We start from the raw sequence: 15,051 nt of genomic DNA on the forward strand, positions 1-15,051 counted from the left end.
TAAATACAATATAATATATTAACCTAGAATATATTGTCTCTTAATTTTACTCAATGTTTTATTTATAGTGAGATGATTTTATACTTTTTAAACAATGAACATCAGAACGATAGGAACGTTCATAATATAAGTATTTTTTAGACAATATTTGGTTAGCCCTGATGAACGTCTGTGTGCCAACACGTTGGTGAAATAAACAGTATTTTTTTCACACACACACTCTGATTATTTTGACCTCTCAACTTAACAAGTGTTGCTGGTGTTGGTAAAAAAAAAAGGCTCACCTTGTTGATTTTTCGAAGTTGCACCAGAATAACTATTCAACACTAATATAACGTAAGTGACATTTATTTTGAAGTAAAGCCATATTGATGCAACATCCCTGGTATTCACTGGTTGCTGCTCGCTTCATTCTTTCTCGGATCGCAGGATCAATGGCCAACTAACAGTCGCCGAAATACTAAAGTTTCTAGATATTTGAGGGTTTAAAGTGAGCAGTCTGTGACACCTGTCAGGTGGGATTGAGTTACCTTCACATCCGTGATAGTTCGGCTCATGTTGAGCTCATGTTTGGGATGATATGAGTGTTTAATTGCTGCTGTCATAGAGCATGTGCCGCACGCGCTCATTCGCACAGCTATACAGAGATTTAGACTGACAGTTAAGTGGATACATTTACGGAAAAACTAGATTAATAAAATACATTAACAGATGCCTGAGTAGATACATTATTATATTCTATTTGAACTATAAATACAATAATAAACCACTATAAATAATTAATTAATTAACCAATGCAAGTTCCAAATCATATTTGACACATTTATAATATTAATTTATTTTCTGCAGTATAAACTGGGTCTTTATAGATGAAAATATATAGCTGCCTTTTAAATTTTGGGAGGAGGATGATCACATTTGGGTTTCCGTGTCAACTAAAAACTAATAGTTTTATGTTGTATATTGTTATGTCGGTGTCCTTGTGTGGTGTATATTGAAGCCAAATACAAATTTCCACTTGTGGACAACATAGGAACTAAACCATGCAAACAAGACAGACATCAGATCTATTAAAAATAAATGCAGTTAGTAGTGCTCATTAAAGAAGCGCTAGTGTTTCGATATGATCTCAGCTCTGCTTGTTTTTTTCTTGTGTAGAGATGCCGGGCCTCAGCTGTAGGTTTTACCAGCACCGTTTCCCGGAGGTGGAGGATGTGGTGATGGTGAACGTGCGCTCCATCGCAGAGATGGGCGCGTATGTCAGTCTACTGGAGTATAACAACATCGAGGGCATGATCCTTCTGAGCGAGCTGTCGCGCAGGCGCATCCGCTCCATCAACAAACTTATCCGCATCGGACGCAACGAATGTGTGGTGGTTATCAGAGTTGACAAAGAGAAAGGTAAAATAAATTGCCTAATAATTCATTAAAGGTGCATTGTGTAATATTTCTGAGGATCTATTGACAGAAATGCAATATAAGATCCATAACTATGTTTTCAGTGGTGTATAAAGACCTTGCATAATGAACCGTTATGTTTTTATTACCTTAGAATGAGACATTTATATCTCCATAACCGCGGGCGCCCCCTTCTATGGAGGTCGACATATTGTGTGGTCATGTTTCTAGCGTAGCCGACAGCGAACACACAGCGCTACAGAGCGCGTTTCCTCACTACCTTGAAAAAGAAGTTTTCAGTGGTGTATAAAGACCTTACTTAATGAACCGTTATATTTGTATTACCTTAGAATGAGCAGTTTCTGTCTACACACACCGCGGGTTCCCTTACATTGAAATGCGCCGACATGTTTCTACGGTGGCCCTAAACGGACAATCGCGTTTCGTTACTATGTTGCTCTTCGTGCAAGGAAGCAAGCTTAGTTCAGCGAATAAAACACTGACACAATGATGAACAAGTAACAATAATATTCGCAGTAACATATAGTTTTACTGAATAATTAAGTAAACATAATTTCTTAATTTATCCTTGTAAAGAAACCTCACTGCTGAACTGGCTACTCTCTGCTGTGTACGGACGACATCATTTCCTGTTATAAACACCAAAAATATGAATAGCTGTTTAGTGTCCAGAAACAGAAAGTAGCACAGCCTATCACTTATCGAAACACTGCTTTTTGAAGCTTCGAAACGTTTACAAATCTTTTGTTTCGAATCAATGGTTTGGAGTGTGTATTACGAAATTTCAATGGTTCGCCACTGGGGGAAATAAAAGCAAACTGGAAGGATGAAAGTCTTCTTTTATCTTCAGTTAATTTCAATTCTGTGGTTGTCAGTTGTAGTTCTTGTGTTTCTGTTAGTCTCTTCTCTTTTGTTCTTGTCATTTTTCTTGGCTTCACTAGCCGTGTTTCAATTACCCTTCAAATTGCGCAAATTGAAAATACGCCCAGTGGAAACACGTCAATTTCGCAAAAGCTCCCATTTATCGCAAAAAAGTTTTCACGCTCGCATGAGGTGGTTTTTCAGGCAATTCGAAAAACAAATATTTCGCAAAACTGCAATGAAAACAGTTTGCGCATTCACAGGTCACCTGACGTAGATGTCGCGGTGTGTTTGGACTGAATGCGAGACAAAGTTCTTTATTAAATTCATAAAAGACAAAAGAATTACAGGAATGCTGGATTCTAAACCTCAAAGAAATGCCACAATCAAGACCTCAAAGCAGAAATGAGTGAGAAACATCCAGAAACACTCATATGTGCCGCTCACAGTATAAGGGTGTTTCCTTACCATCAATGCTTAGATAACACACACACGTCTCCTTCGATTAATAATAATGGCCAGTGCAGTGGCTGGGATATTCGTAAACCTACCAACATCCGTTGCCATGATTGTTGGAATGACTTAACGCGAGAGGAATGCGTCATTTCGCATTCGTTTTTTGTCGACATTTAGAAAAAATCGCAAACGTTTTGCGCAAATCTGTAATGGAAACGCGCCTAGTGATTCTGCTTGTTAACAGCAGGCGTTCATCACTAATGCTCAATCATCACTCGATTAATCGCTTGATTATCTCAATAACTCCAACACTGCTTCAGAGTTGCGTTAACACTGTAGTGTGGACTAAATAATAAACACTGAGTAGTACATTTAACACCGAGGATTTTGCTGTTTGGCTCTTGAATGGTTTTGGTCTTGACTACACCTCTGTGACGCAGTGTTGTAAATTTTAACCGGTTGATGGAAAAGTATTTAAAAAAACGAAATAATTCGTAACAAGGAATTTTTCACTGTGTTTTTTACCACAATACATAACAATACCATGCATGTTCATTATCGCGACACATCGTATTACTGTGTTTCGGCACGTCTAATATAGAGTAAGTGTTTAAATGCATTTGGCCCATTTGAGATTGTTTTTCTTCTACAGGATACATAGATTTGTCCAAGAGAAGAGTGTCTCCGGAAGAAGCCATCAAGTGTGAAGATAAATTCACCAAATCTAAAACCGTGAGTGGTTGTTTTTTAAATGAAAGTAAAATAATTTTTTTAATTTTTTGTGGTTTGAGGAGGTTTTGTTGTTGTGCTGCAGGTGTACAGTATTCTACGGCATGTTGCTGAAGTGTTGGAGTACACTAAAGACGAGCAGTTGGAGAGTTTATTCCAGCGCACCGCATGGGTGTTTGATGAGAAATACAAGAAACCTGGATATGGCGCCTATGACGTCTTCAAACAAGCCGTGTCGTAAGTGTTCGAGTGATGACGGTGCGTTCATGCCGTGTCGTAATTACCACTTGTTAATAAGCTAGTAAAACTCATAATTACAACAAGCGCTCCGACTTGTACCATGTGACTGCTGTACCACCTGATTCATATTGGCATTGATAGTGTTGCCATAGAAACGCATAATTTCGAAGAAGTGAACAGCTCCGAGTTGAACGTCACATGTTGTCGTCTCATAATTACGGTAATTATGACATGGCGTGAACGCAGCATAAACAGAGCAAGAGTTTAAACTGAACACGATAAATGTTTTGCTTTTTGTTTTTTACAGCGATCCCGCCATCCTGGATGGTTTGGATTTGACTGAGGAAGAGAGAAACGTGCTCATCGACAACATCAACAGACGGCTCACTCCACAGGCCGTCAAAATAAGAGCTGGTAATTTATTATGACAATGTATTGCACTCTTCACAATACAGATGGTTCCAATACAAAGTAACTTTAAGTATTTAAAAAAAATATATATATATTATTATTTATTTGTTCTTATATTATATTTATTTATTTATTTATTTATTTATTTGAACTAATCCACAACCATAACAGGCACATACTATAACTACTATTTATTTAAAGGTACACTATGTAACCCTCTAGTGGTTAAAAAGCAAAACTGCGTGCATTTTTCTTTTTGGAAGAACAATGTATTGGTTGAATATCGTTCTTTCTGATAACTGAAAAAAGAAATACTGCTCATAAAAGTCAAGTCACCTTCATTTATACAGCGCTTTTAACAATATGGACTGTTTCAAAGCAGCTTTACAGTGATAATAGGAAATTAAAGTAGCAGAGATCGTTTCGGCTTGCATTGCACCTCTGTGTTAAACTCCTGTTAAATAAATACATATAATAATTAGCTATATATATATATTCACTAGTTTTGGTCACTAGTCAGTAAGATTTTTTCAAAGAAATGAATATGCATTAAATTGATCATCATATTAAAATGATTTCTGAATGATCGTGTGACTGAAGAATGGCGTAATAATGCTGAAAATTCTGCTTTGACATAAGACGAATATATATATATCCTGTTGTATCTATTGATGGACACTCTATGAAGCAAAGCTTTTCATTCATTCAACAAGGATCAAACAAGAAAAAACGAAACAATTTTGGTCACCATCTTATATATGCCATATGTTGCATTCATGCATGTTCAGCATTATGTTTGTTTTTAACCCATGAACAGACATTGAGGTGGCGTGTTACGGATATGAAGGCATTGATGCGGTTAAAGACGCTCTGAGGGCGGGACTAAGCTGCTCCACCGAGGCCATGCCCATCAAGGTGTGCCGTTCCTCCTTTATATCCGGCTGTATGCTTCAGTGCCAGTTTCATGATCTGCAGATTCTGTAATCGTGTTTCCTTCCAGATAAATCTGATAGCACCGCCGCGGTACGTCATGACCACCACGACTCTGGAGCGCACAGAGGGCCTGTCGGTGCTCAACCAGGCCATGATCGCCATAAAGGAGCGGATCGAGGAGAAACGGGGAGTCTTCAATGTCCAGATGGAGGTGAGAGACTTTTAGAGTCAAGTCACCTTCATTTATTTAGCGCTTTTTACAATATAGATTGTTTCAAAGCAGCTTTACAGTGATAACAGGAAATTAAGGCGAGATACGGCAGGCAAAAACATTGGGTTTTTTCACCAGTCAATTTTGAGATATTTGTCTTCAATAACATGTCTTCTTTCAGACTTGTGGTGAAAAAAAGTACGAAATGCACATTTAGGTCTTTATTTTACTACACTTTGTCTATTTGCGTCTGTAGATCTCAAACTATTCATCCTATCTGAAACAATACTTGATTCCACATCAAACATCCTACAGCCTAAGAGACACTGACCATCTTTTCTTTTCTGTACCAAATATATCCAAAGAAAGTGGGAGGAGAGCCTTTAAATTAAAGCCCCTTCTGACTGGAATGGTTTAGATCGATCTCCTCTTTTCACCAGTTTAAAATTTCTCTTCTTAATTATTTGGATACAAGCTGCAACTGTTTTCTTCTTGCTTGATATATATATATATATATTAGAGGTGGGCATAGATTTTTTTTTTTAATCTAGATTAATCTCACTGTAATCTTGGAATTAATCGAGATTAAAATGGCTCATTTGAATTCTGCCGAAGGCATTCAGAATATGTGTGCTACCCAAATAATGACTAAAAGTAAGTCTTTGAATATTTCGCCTCGCGTAGGGATGTGAATTTCTGCCAAAAATGCCATTCGACAATAGAGGAGCAATAGTCGAATATCGTTAAAAAAAAATAAAAAAAACGCACACTCACAATGACAGAAAGGGAGGCCAGTTTCATCTTTAGCGATTTGTCAAACAAACTGTTTATTAATTGAACAAGTAACATATTTTCGTCATTTTATTTTACATAGTATGCTAATTGGAAGAAGAAAAAAAACATTAAGCATGATGTAGCTACAGTCAAACCAGATGCTCGTTAGATCAAAAAATAATGTCATATGTCTTAAAGATTTTATGTGAACCTGCCTTTACCGGCAATAGCCTGCTCCTTTTTAAACAAATTAGTTTCAATCAATGTAAACTATTCATGTGACTACGCCCCTGCGCAATACACACACATTACCGCAGGCTGGCGGGTGTTCATTTCATAAACTGTACACAATGGTAGCTTATTTATAACCTGTTAACCTTTGCCAGTGCGCCAACACTCTGAAGCGTTTTTTGGTAGCCTATAAATTAATGTATATGTCCAAAACACGGATAATGTCATACTTTTTAGTATTTCTATCGTGGCGTAATAATCTGTTTGGTTGTAAAATGTATTACCGGAATGAAATGAAATCGAATGTAACGTTATCGTCCTGTGGAATCATTCATTCACAGACAGCTTACGAAAATGTTCAACTAATAAAGATCTTCATCGCTGGCAAAAATATGATGCATTTGCAGATTTGCTTTCACCAGACTAAACTGTAGATCCATGGCCACTTCATCCAACGCTCTTGATGTTCTTAAAGGGTCACTCCACCTCTGGAAAGATGAATGTGTATTTAAAATGGGTAATATATGTAGAAGATATGTGAAATTATTTTTGAATTTGGAGCTTTCTAGACTGAGAAAAGACAGAAAATGTATTTTTGGCTTATGTGGATGAAAGACAACAACTCCCAGAATGCACTTGCTTCGCTGCCCTAGGAGGCCACGCCTACCGGTAACAGAGCGCAGTAGTTAAACAAGTCCAGGCTACTAGTGAGTCTCCGTGAGTCTGCCCGAAAATGTGTTTCGAAATCGCCCAAAATGTCCGGGATTCGGCTTTTGCGTTCTACAGTCGCCATTCATCACGTTTACTGTGGCGAGCAGGACGAGTGAAGGCCGTGTGGAGACCGAGTGATTACTGATGAGCGACACCTGTGAGACGCACCGGTCTCGTATCTCTCACGGAGGAGCGGGAATTTTCTTAGCAATGTTAAAACGCACATCAACCGATCACTTGTTTAGCGTTCATGTAAACACTACATTTAGATTCCCCAATTAGAATGATTTCAGTTAGATTGAAACAAAAGCTGTGCATGTTAACAATGAATGGCGACCGCAGAAAGCAAAAGCTGAATCCCGGACATTGACGGCCAGACATGTCTGGGAAAAAGAGGACGGTAACCCCTAAAGTTACTACTCAGCTTTCTCCACAGAACAAGAGCCTGCTAGCTTACCTTCCAAAAAAGATGGCTGACACTATGTGTAATCCCAATCCTCCATAATGCATCCGTCTGCGTATTCAGTACCTTCGTCCATATTTTCAAAAAGTTTCTGCCAGTGAAATCAAACGCACTGGCACTGATCTGTGATTGGTCTGTTAGCGCATTAGGTCCAACCCCCTATGGGCGGGTTTGAAAGGGTGATATCTAGTGCTTGTAGTCTTTACAGAAATCCCCCCCTTTTACACTTCCTCCTACAATGACGTAAAATGACGATTTTTGCGTCATTGTAGGAGGAAGTAAAAAAGGTAAATAGAGAATTTCTCTCGTCTCAGGGGAAAATAAAAGAGTGTTGCACGACCATTCAATAGTATAACTGTGTTTCTAACAAAGGAAAGCTTAATGCAAATGGGTGGAGTGACCCTTTAAATCTTCCTGTTACGACTCCGAGTCGAGTGTGATTGAACACGCTTCAGACGATGCAGTGCGTGAGGAACTGAACAGATCATTCAGACTGATTCGCGAACCGATTTAGACAGATCTGCCAACTTGTTTGATGAAGTCTTTGAACAGAATCGACTCAAAAGAGTGATTCATTTGTAAATTGAGCATCGCTCATGCCCATAAAAAGATACAGCGCGCTTGGAATAAACTCATCTAACAACATGTATTCCATTAAAATAAAGTAACGAGAGGACCGTCGCCCAACGTTACATGTAAAAGTATACAGCTTGTGTCCCTGACAGGAAAATACCCTGCTGCGCGATCTGTGACAGTAGGCGCGGCGTCAATTATGCTAGGCTACACATGGAATTGCGCGAAATTATAACGATATTAGAAAAAGCTATTTTATGATCCCAACTCAACTTTGAGAATAGATTAACGGCGATATTTTTTTTATCGCCCGATAAGAGTCTCACGTTAACGCAGCACTTTAACGGCGATAACGGCCCACCACTAATCAGTGTTGGGGGTAACTTATTACAAGTAACTTGAGTTACGTAATCAGATTACTTTTTCAAGTAACTAGTAAAGTAACGCATTACTTTTTCAATTTACAACAAAATATCTGAGTTACTTTTTCAAATAAGTAACGCTAGTTACTTTTTCACATTTATTGACTGACAGCTCTCCTGTCCCCATGTTGAGAGAAATAAAGTGAGGTGTTGTGTGCATTTGCATTGAACATGCATTTACTCATCTCACTTGCACAAAAACATTCAGTATTCCTCAAAATGAATAAAAACAGTCAAATCCAATCTCAGAATTTTGTGCAAAAGTTTTATGATTAACTATGTTAAATTACACAAATATACTTTATGTATTTAATCTCACTTTATTAACCAATGTCTTTGCTGCTGACCTACAATGATCTAATTCAACCATACTAATAAGCAAAAATTACTTTAGATTAGGTTTAGAAATAAGAGTGTTGAACTTCCTTCTCCTGTTTCCTATTGTTATTTAATCAAGAACAGCAGCAGCTGAAAGGTTTGTTTGAGCGGCGCCCTCTACTGTACAGTAGTAAATATGCATTTCCTTCAGCCTTAGGCTTATTCATTTAACTTTTGATGTGAAAGGGCTTTAACAATTTGCAAAAATAGATTGTTTTAGCTGTTATTAAAAAACAAACAAACAAGCCCATGCAGGTGAGAAAAAGTAACGCAAAAGTAATGTAACGCATTACGTTCCATAAAAAGTAACTAAGTATCGTACTTAGTTACTTTTTTGGGGAGTAACGCAATATTGTAATGCATTACTTTTAAAAGTAACTTTCCCCAACACTGCCACTAATATATATATATATATATATATATATATATATATTAGGGCTGTCAGTTAAACGCGTTATTAACGGCGTTAACGCAAACCCATTTTAACGGCGTTAATTTTTTTATCGCGCGATTAACGGTCTTTTTGGCCTAGCAAACTTTGTAGTTTTTTTTGCACATGCTTTTGCAATAGGACGCGGCATGGACGTTTTGAAAGCGCAAGCGGATCTAGCTAGACCGGAAACAAAACAACAGGCACGCCGCACACACTTGTTTGGGCTTGCGAGCCGGATGCGCGAGCGCGAATCTCTCTGCTCGCGCGTGGAATATAATGTGCCGAGCACGAATCTCTCTGCTCGAGTCGCGCGCTCTCAGATACACGCTGCTCTTGTTAGAATTTTCTCTGGGCTCGCTCAGACAATATGTGCCTGCACTTAAAACGTGTTCAGTGCAATCGCGAATCTCTCCTCTTCCCCAGCTAACAATTTTAGGTTATAAGAACGTTTTCATAACGTTCCCATTAAGTTATAAAAACGTTATTTCTGAATGTTATAGGAACGTTCAAAACGTCCAGTTTTGAGTGGATGACGAGCGCGAGACACCGAAATGGATGCCAATAAGATTCTGAATGGAACGTTTACTTTTAAAAAGTTGCCAAATGGTTCCATTGACGATACCAAAGTGATCTGTGTGTTTTGTCGTTGTGAACTGAGCTATCATCATCGCAGCACGTCCAGTCTGAAATACCACTTGATGATGGCCAAACACACACACACACACACACACACACACACACACACACACACACACACACACACAGCTGATGCGAATTCTCCGCCCCCTCGTCAATATCAGGACCTCGTCAGTATTTCTTTCACCCTTTTATTGATGGACAGTGTTACATTGTGTGAGAGATTATTTGCTCCAAGTAAGAATGTTTTAGTGTGAAATTGAACACAATATATGCCAATGTTGTTTTCAATAAAAAACATTTGCACAAAGCAAGCCGATCCACTTTTCCATGTTGATAAGAGCATTAAAATGAGAAAAAATAATGGGACAAAAGAAATCAAGAGACATTTAGAATAGATAAAAATGTGCGATTAAATGCGATTAATCGCGAGTTAACTATGACATTAATGCGATTAATCGCGATTAAATATTTTAATCGTTTGACAGCACTAATATATATATATATATATATATATATATATATATATATATATATATATATATATATATATATATTTCTAAATTGTCTATATGAATGACCTTAAAGGGGTGGTTCAGGATTTTGGACATCGGACCTCATTTCCAAGTTATCCTGGGTGTTATTTATCAGTGGAGACAGTTTTCAAAATGTTCATCCAGTCCTTCCAGTTGCATAGTTCGCCGGTGCTAGGCTAGCGCGAGTCAACGGTATCTGCTAGCCTGCAATTAAAAACAGTTTTACCCACTCCACAGTTCACCAAAAGCAAATAAATTATAACGCCAGACTATCCATGTAAATGTCTGTTGAGAGAATAATGTTAGAAATCAAAATGCTCTTGCATCTCATTGCAATAGTTATACTTTGTTCCCTGTATTTATTAGCACAGTCTACAGCAGCGGCGGAGTGATATAAGATACCTAAGCAACCGAGAGAGCGGTCCACATGATAATCACGCGAGTGTATTTCCCTGCCGCTGACATCATCACTACAGAAGCAGAGTATATCACCATGTGCCAATTCCTTCGTTTACAATCCAATGTTTCAATATGGTTGTTCAAGGCTACTACTAGCTAGCTAGACGTCCCGACTGTAGTGCGCTTCTGTTCTGTGTTTTCTTTTCGGCGCAGTACTACTAACCGGAGCAAAGTAAAACTCCGCCGCTGCTGAGAAACTAGTTCCTGTAAATGTAATGCGATCATTGAGATGCAAGAGTAGTTTGATTTCTAACATTATTCTCTCAACAGACATTTACATCGATAGTCTGGCGTTATAATTTATTTGCTTTTGGTGAACTGTGGAGTGGGTAAAACTGTTTTTAATGGCAGGCTAGCAGATACCGTTGACTCGCGCTAGCCTAGCACCGGCGAACTATGCAACTGGAAGGACTGGATGAACATTTTGAAAACTGTCTCCACTGATAAATAACACCCAGGATAACTTGGAAATGAGGTCCGATGTCCAAAATCCTGAACCACCCCTTTAACTGTTTATTGCCTAATATATCTAATGGTTGGATTGGGGAAGATATGGGTGGTTTTGGTGTGATGGAGAGCTTTGGTCTTCGTTTTGTTAGTAGGTATGTATGTATGTGAAGTATGTTTTTCTTGAGGTCCCCTCAAAAACGAGATGTCACATCTCAAGGGGTTTTCCTCTTAACAATAAACTATAGGATTTCTCATACATTCAACAAAAGTTGTGGTTGTAGATCCTCCCGCTGCTCCGCGAGCGCTGTCTGCACACTGTCATCACACACACCGTTAGAAATCTCTCTCTCTCCTGAACAATGCTGTCGGATCCAAATATGGCCATTTCCTTTTTATCAGCAACCAATCGTGAAAGTGAAAGGGGGGATTTAATTCTAAATGCGCAATTTCATTTTACAATATAAATCTTTAAAGCCCGTTTTCTCAAAATGACTTTTCTCTCATAATCCCAGTCCAAAATCTCCACTTCAGTATCCCCTATATACACCAAACTTTCCATTCTTGTACATAGTTACATTATGAAGACATTTACTGAGGGATTTGTAAATGTATTATTCCTAGCCTGATTTATATAACATTTTATTCCAAAAAAACATGGCAAAAATCGCCAAAAAATTTTAAGGCTATTGACAGTATATTCTGATTTACAGGATAACAAAAGTAGATATCCATAAATCCCTCTGTAATTTCCCCTCCATCTAATATGTGAACACAATGAAAAAATAATTTTGAACCTGGCTTTATCCAATACTCAGATTTAGTTTTTTTAAATATATGCAAATTAGCACATATTTAATTAGATAATGCCTAATTTGCATATTTAAATATGTAATTTTTTTCTCATCTTAATGTAGGTAATCAACTGGGAAAGTTTCATGGTGATATCTGCTAGTTAAAAATGATACCCTATTTGGTTCTACAGCAGCTCTAGAATAAAGTTATCGTCCAGCTAAAGTTAGTTTTGATTGATTCACTACCGTTGCAAAGATCATTAGTTAAACACGACACCGTTCTAAAGGAGCATCATAAATGTACTAAATGGCGCAGAATATACAGTGATCTTTAAAGAACAAACACAAGTTGATGATCATTATTTCAAACCAAAATGTTTTTGAGTTTAGGCCTCTCCGAATCAGAATCATTTGTGATGTTTGATTCTTGAACGAATCATTCTTTTTAAGCGGTCGAGCAGATTTCACAGAATCAAAATGAATCCAACTCTAGTTGCGGATTTATGCATGCATGCTTCTTGCGTAGCACCGAATGAGCCAATGAGCGTGTCTAGATGGGCACTGAACCAAAGAACTGGTTTAAAATTAACAATTCAAAAAGAACCAATTTAGCTGGTTCTGACTGCCGAAGATTCAATTTGATTCTGTGAATCGACTCAATCAGCTTAAAAGAAAGATTCGTTCAAGAATCAAACATTTTTTTATTTATTTTTTAAGTTTTTATTACAGTAATTATAACATTTCCTTACATTTGGATGGTACCTGAAATCTTAGTAAAGACATTCAACAATTAGGTATATTGGCTGAAAAAAAAGAAAAAAACAGCAAAACAAATTTTGTGAAACAGATTTTACATCCATAATAGTAGTATCCAAATTTATAAGAGAAAGAAAAAAGGGACAAAAAATACATCAATTGTAGTAACAATATAGTATATTGCAGCCAACACAGTATTACAGCTTCTTTTGTAATTCAATAAGCTATATAGTTATATATGTATTACTCTGCCGGTAGTTTGGGTACCAGATCCGATCAGTTTTGTGTGTGTTTTTATTTTATTTTTTTATAATTATGTACAAAAGAAAAAACTTGAGGATGACAGATTTTACACCAGAGGTACTCTCATTCCCAATATGGGTATTTCTTTACATTTTTTATTCCTGAATCAAACATTTCTAATGTTGATACGCGGTCTATGATTATTAAAGTAACCTCTGAGACTAAAAGGAAACAGAAATACCATGCAGTATTTTATTAATGTATGTGCTCTGAATGTTTCTGGTCAGCCCAAAGTGGTCACGGACACGGATGAGACGGAACTGCAGAGGCAGCTGGAGCGTCTGGAGCGAGAGAACGCAGAAGTTGATGGCGACGACGACGCGGAGGAAATGGAGGCCAAAACAGAGGACTAGATGAAAACCAACAACACCTTCAGTGCAGAAATGGATTCAAATAAACTGTTTTTGTATGCTAGTGACAAACCAGTGAGGTTGCAGCAAATTAATATTTACACAAGTGAAAACAGTACAAATCAGTGAAAACCTGATTTTTTTAATTTATTTTTAACCGGTGGCCTTTTAAACCGTCACAACCATCACAACTATGATCATTATTAACATCTCAGCTGATTCATCAATGCAGAGTGAAAACTTGATTTTACGGTTGTCATTTTCTGTGAATTAAAACATATTTCTCGCTTTACTTCAATCTCAGTAAAATCCTGGAAAGTTGTTGGAAGTTTTGTATTCTTTTCCATTTCTGTTTCCTCTCGGACTCTAGAAGATCATTACAAATCACACTGTACGACGATGACACCCTAATAATTGTAGGCTACGACGCAAGTCACGCGCTAGTGGTAAACAAACAGAGCAAGATGAATCGCACTTTGGTAATTGTGTTTTTTCATGTGCGCTGAGAAAAAGAGAAGGAAGCGCACGAGGAGAATATGGTCATGGCTGGGAAAAAGAGGCCAACTTGAGATGCCTATTTTGCAAATGGAGCTTGAGGGAAGTAGTATTGAGTTTTAGCACCATGTTACATTGATCAATACGCCATTTCATGTTGCACTTTTATTGGCTAGTCAGTAGATGTACAGTAGGTCGTTGCAGGAAACACACTGAGATGATCAGGATAAATGTCTGACACTTGTCAGATAATGATTACAGGCTTTGAACCTCTCTAACTATATGATGTAGGGCCACCGTTCAGGACGCACAACCACAGAGATCACCACGATTGGTCATCTTTCATCTAGGACAGCCCTAGAAACTGTTCTCATGGCACAGCGTTATGGAAAGCCATTTGGACTTTTGTTCATTCCCAGGATATTAATTCTTCAATTTTCACTTGTTAAAATTCTAATCCTTAATTAGAGCAATTTGATTTTTACTAGTAACAACGGCAATTTTTTATATCAGCAATTACATTTCCACTTGTAAAAATGTGAATTCTTGATATCAAGATTTCAATTTCAACAAGTAAAAACTATAATTCTTGATATCTTCTGTTAAATAATTGTATTTTCTCTAGTTAAATGTCACCATAGGCTCAGTATTTACTTCTATAATTACTGTAAATTCTAAATAACCCTAAAAATCTGGATATTAAAGACCTGAACAACTTAAAACACTGTAAACTTTAAGTCAAAGTACCGTAAAAAGTGTTTTTTTCTTTTTGTTATGTGTATGTAATTTTTACTCTTACATTGCCAAAGTACAAATACCCAAAATTAATACGTATACGTGTAAAAGTATTTTACACCACTAAAAAAATAACCCATGCAAAGTAAAATGTAATATTCAAGAGTTAATTTTACTGTTGCCTCTGGCTCCCAGCAATTGGTCTGTTGCAAGTCATTATGCAGTAATTAACATCCAGCTTTAAAGCTGAAACCAGGACTGAATATAGTAATATATATATGCACACACAAAATGA

General features: G+C 37.4%; 1 protein-coding gene across 1 annotated transcript; it reads left to right on the top strand.

Moving 5' to 3' along the window:
* Nucleotides 1-387: 387 nt before the first annotated feature.
* On the top strand, nucleotides 388-13,854 carry eif2s1b (eukaryotic translation initiation factor 2, subunit 1 alpha b). The gene is made up of 8 exons (XM_077219528.1): nucleotides 388-515; nucleotides 1,159-1,401; nucleotides 3,389-3,468; nucleotides 3,551-3,702; nucleotides 4,013-4,119; nucleotides 4,934-5,031; nucleotides 5,117-5,260; nucleotides 13,404-13,854. The coding sequence occupies exons 2-8, from the start codon at nucleotides 1,161-1,163 to the stop codon at nucleotides 13,527-13,529; spliced, it is 948 nt and encodes a 315-aa protein (XP_077075643.1). The 5' UTR covers nucleotides 388-515; nucleotides 1,159-1,160; the 3' UTR covers nucleotides 13,530-13,854.
* The last annotated feature ends 1,197 nt before the right edge of the window (nucleotides 13,855-15,051 follow it).

This window comes from Siphateles boraxobius, unplaced genomic scaffold (assembly GCF_051911475.1).
Source record: "Siphateles boraxobius isolate OS27281-9 unplaced genomic scaffold, OSU_SipBor_1 8, whole genome shotgun sequence".
In the NCBI taxonomy this organism is placed as follows: Eukaryota; Metazoa; Chordata; class Actinopteri; order Cypriniformes; family Leuciscidae; genus Siphateles; species Siphateles boraxobius.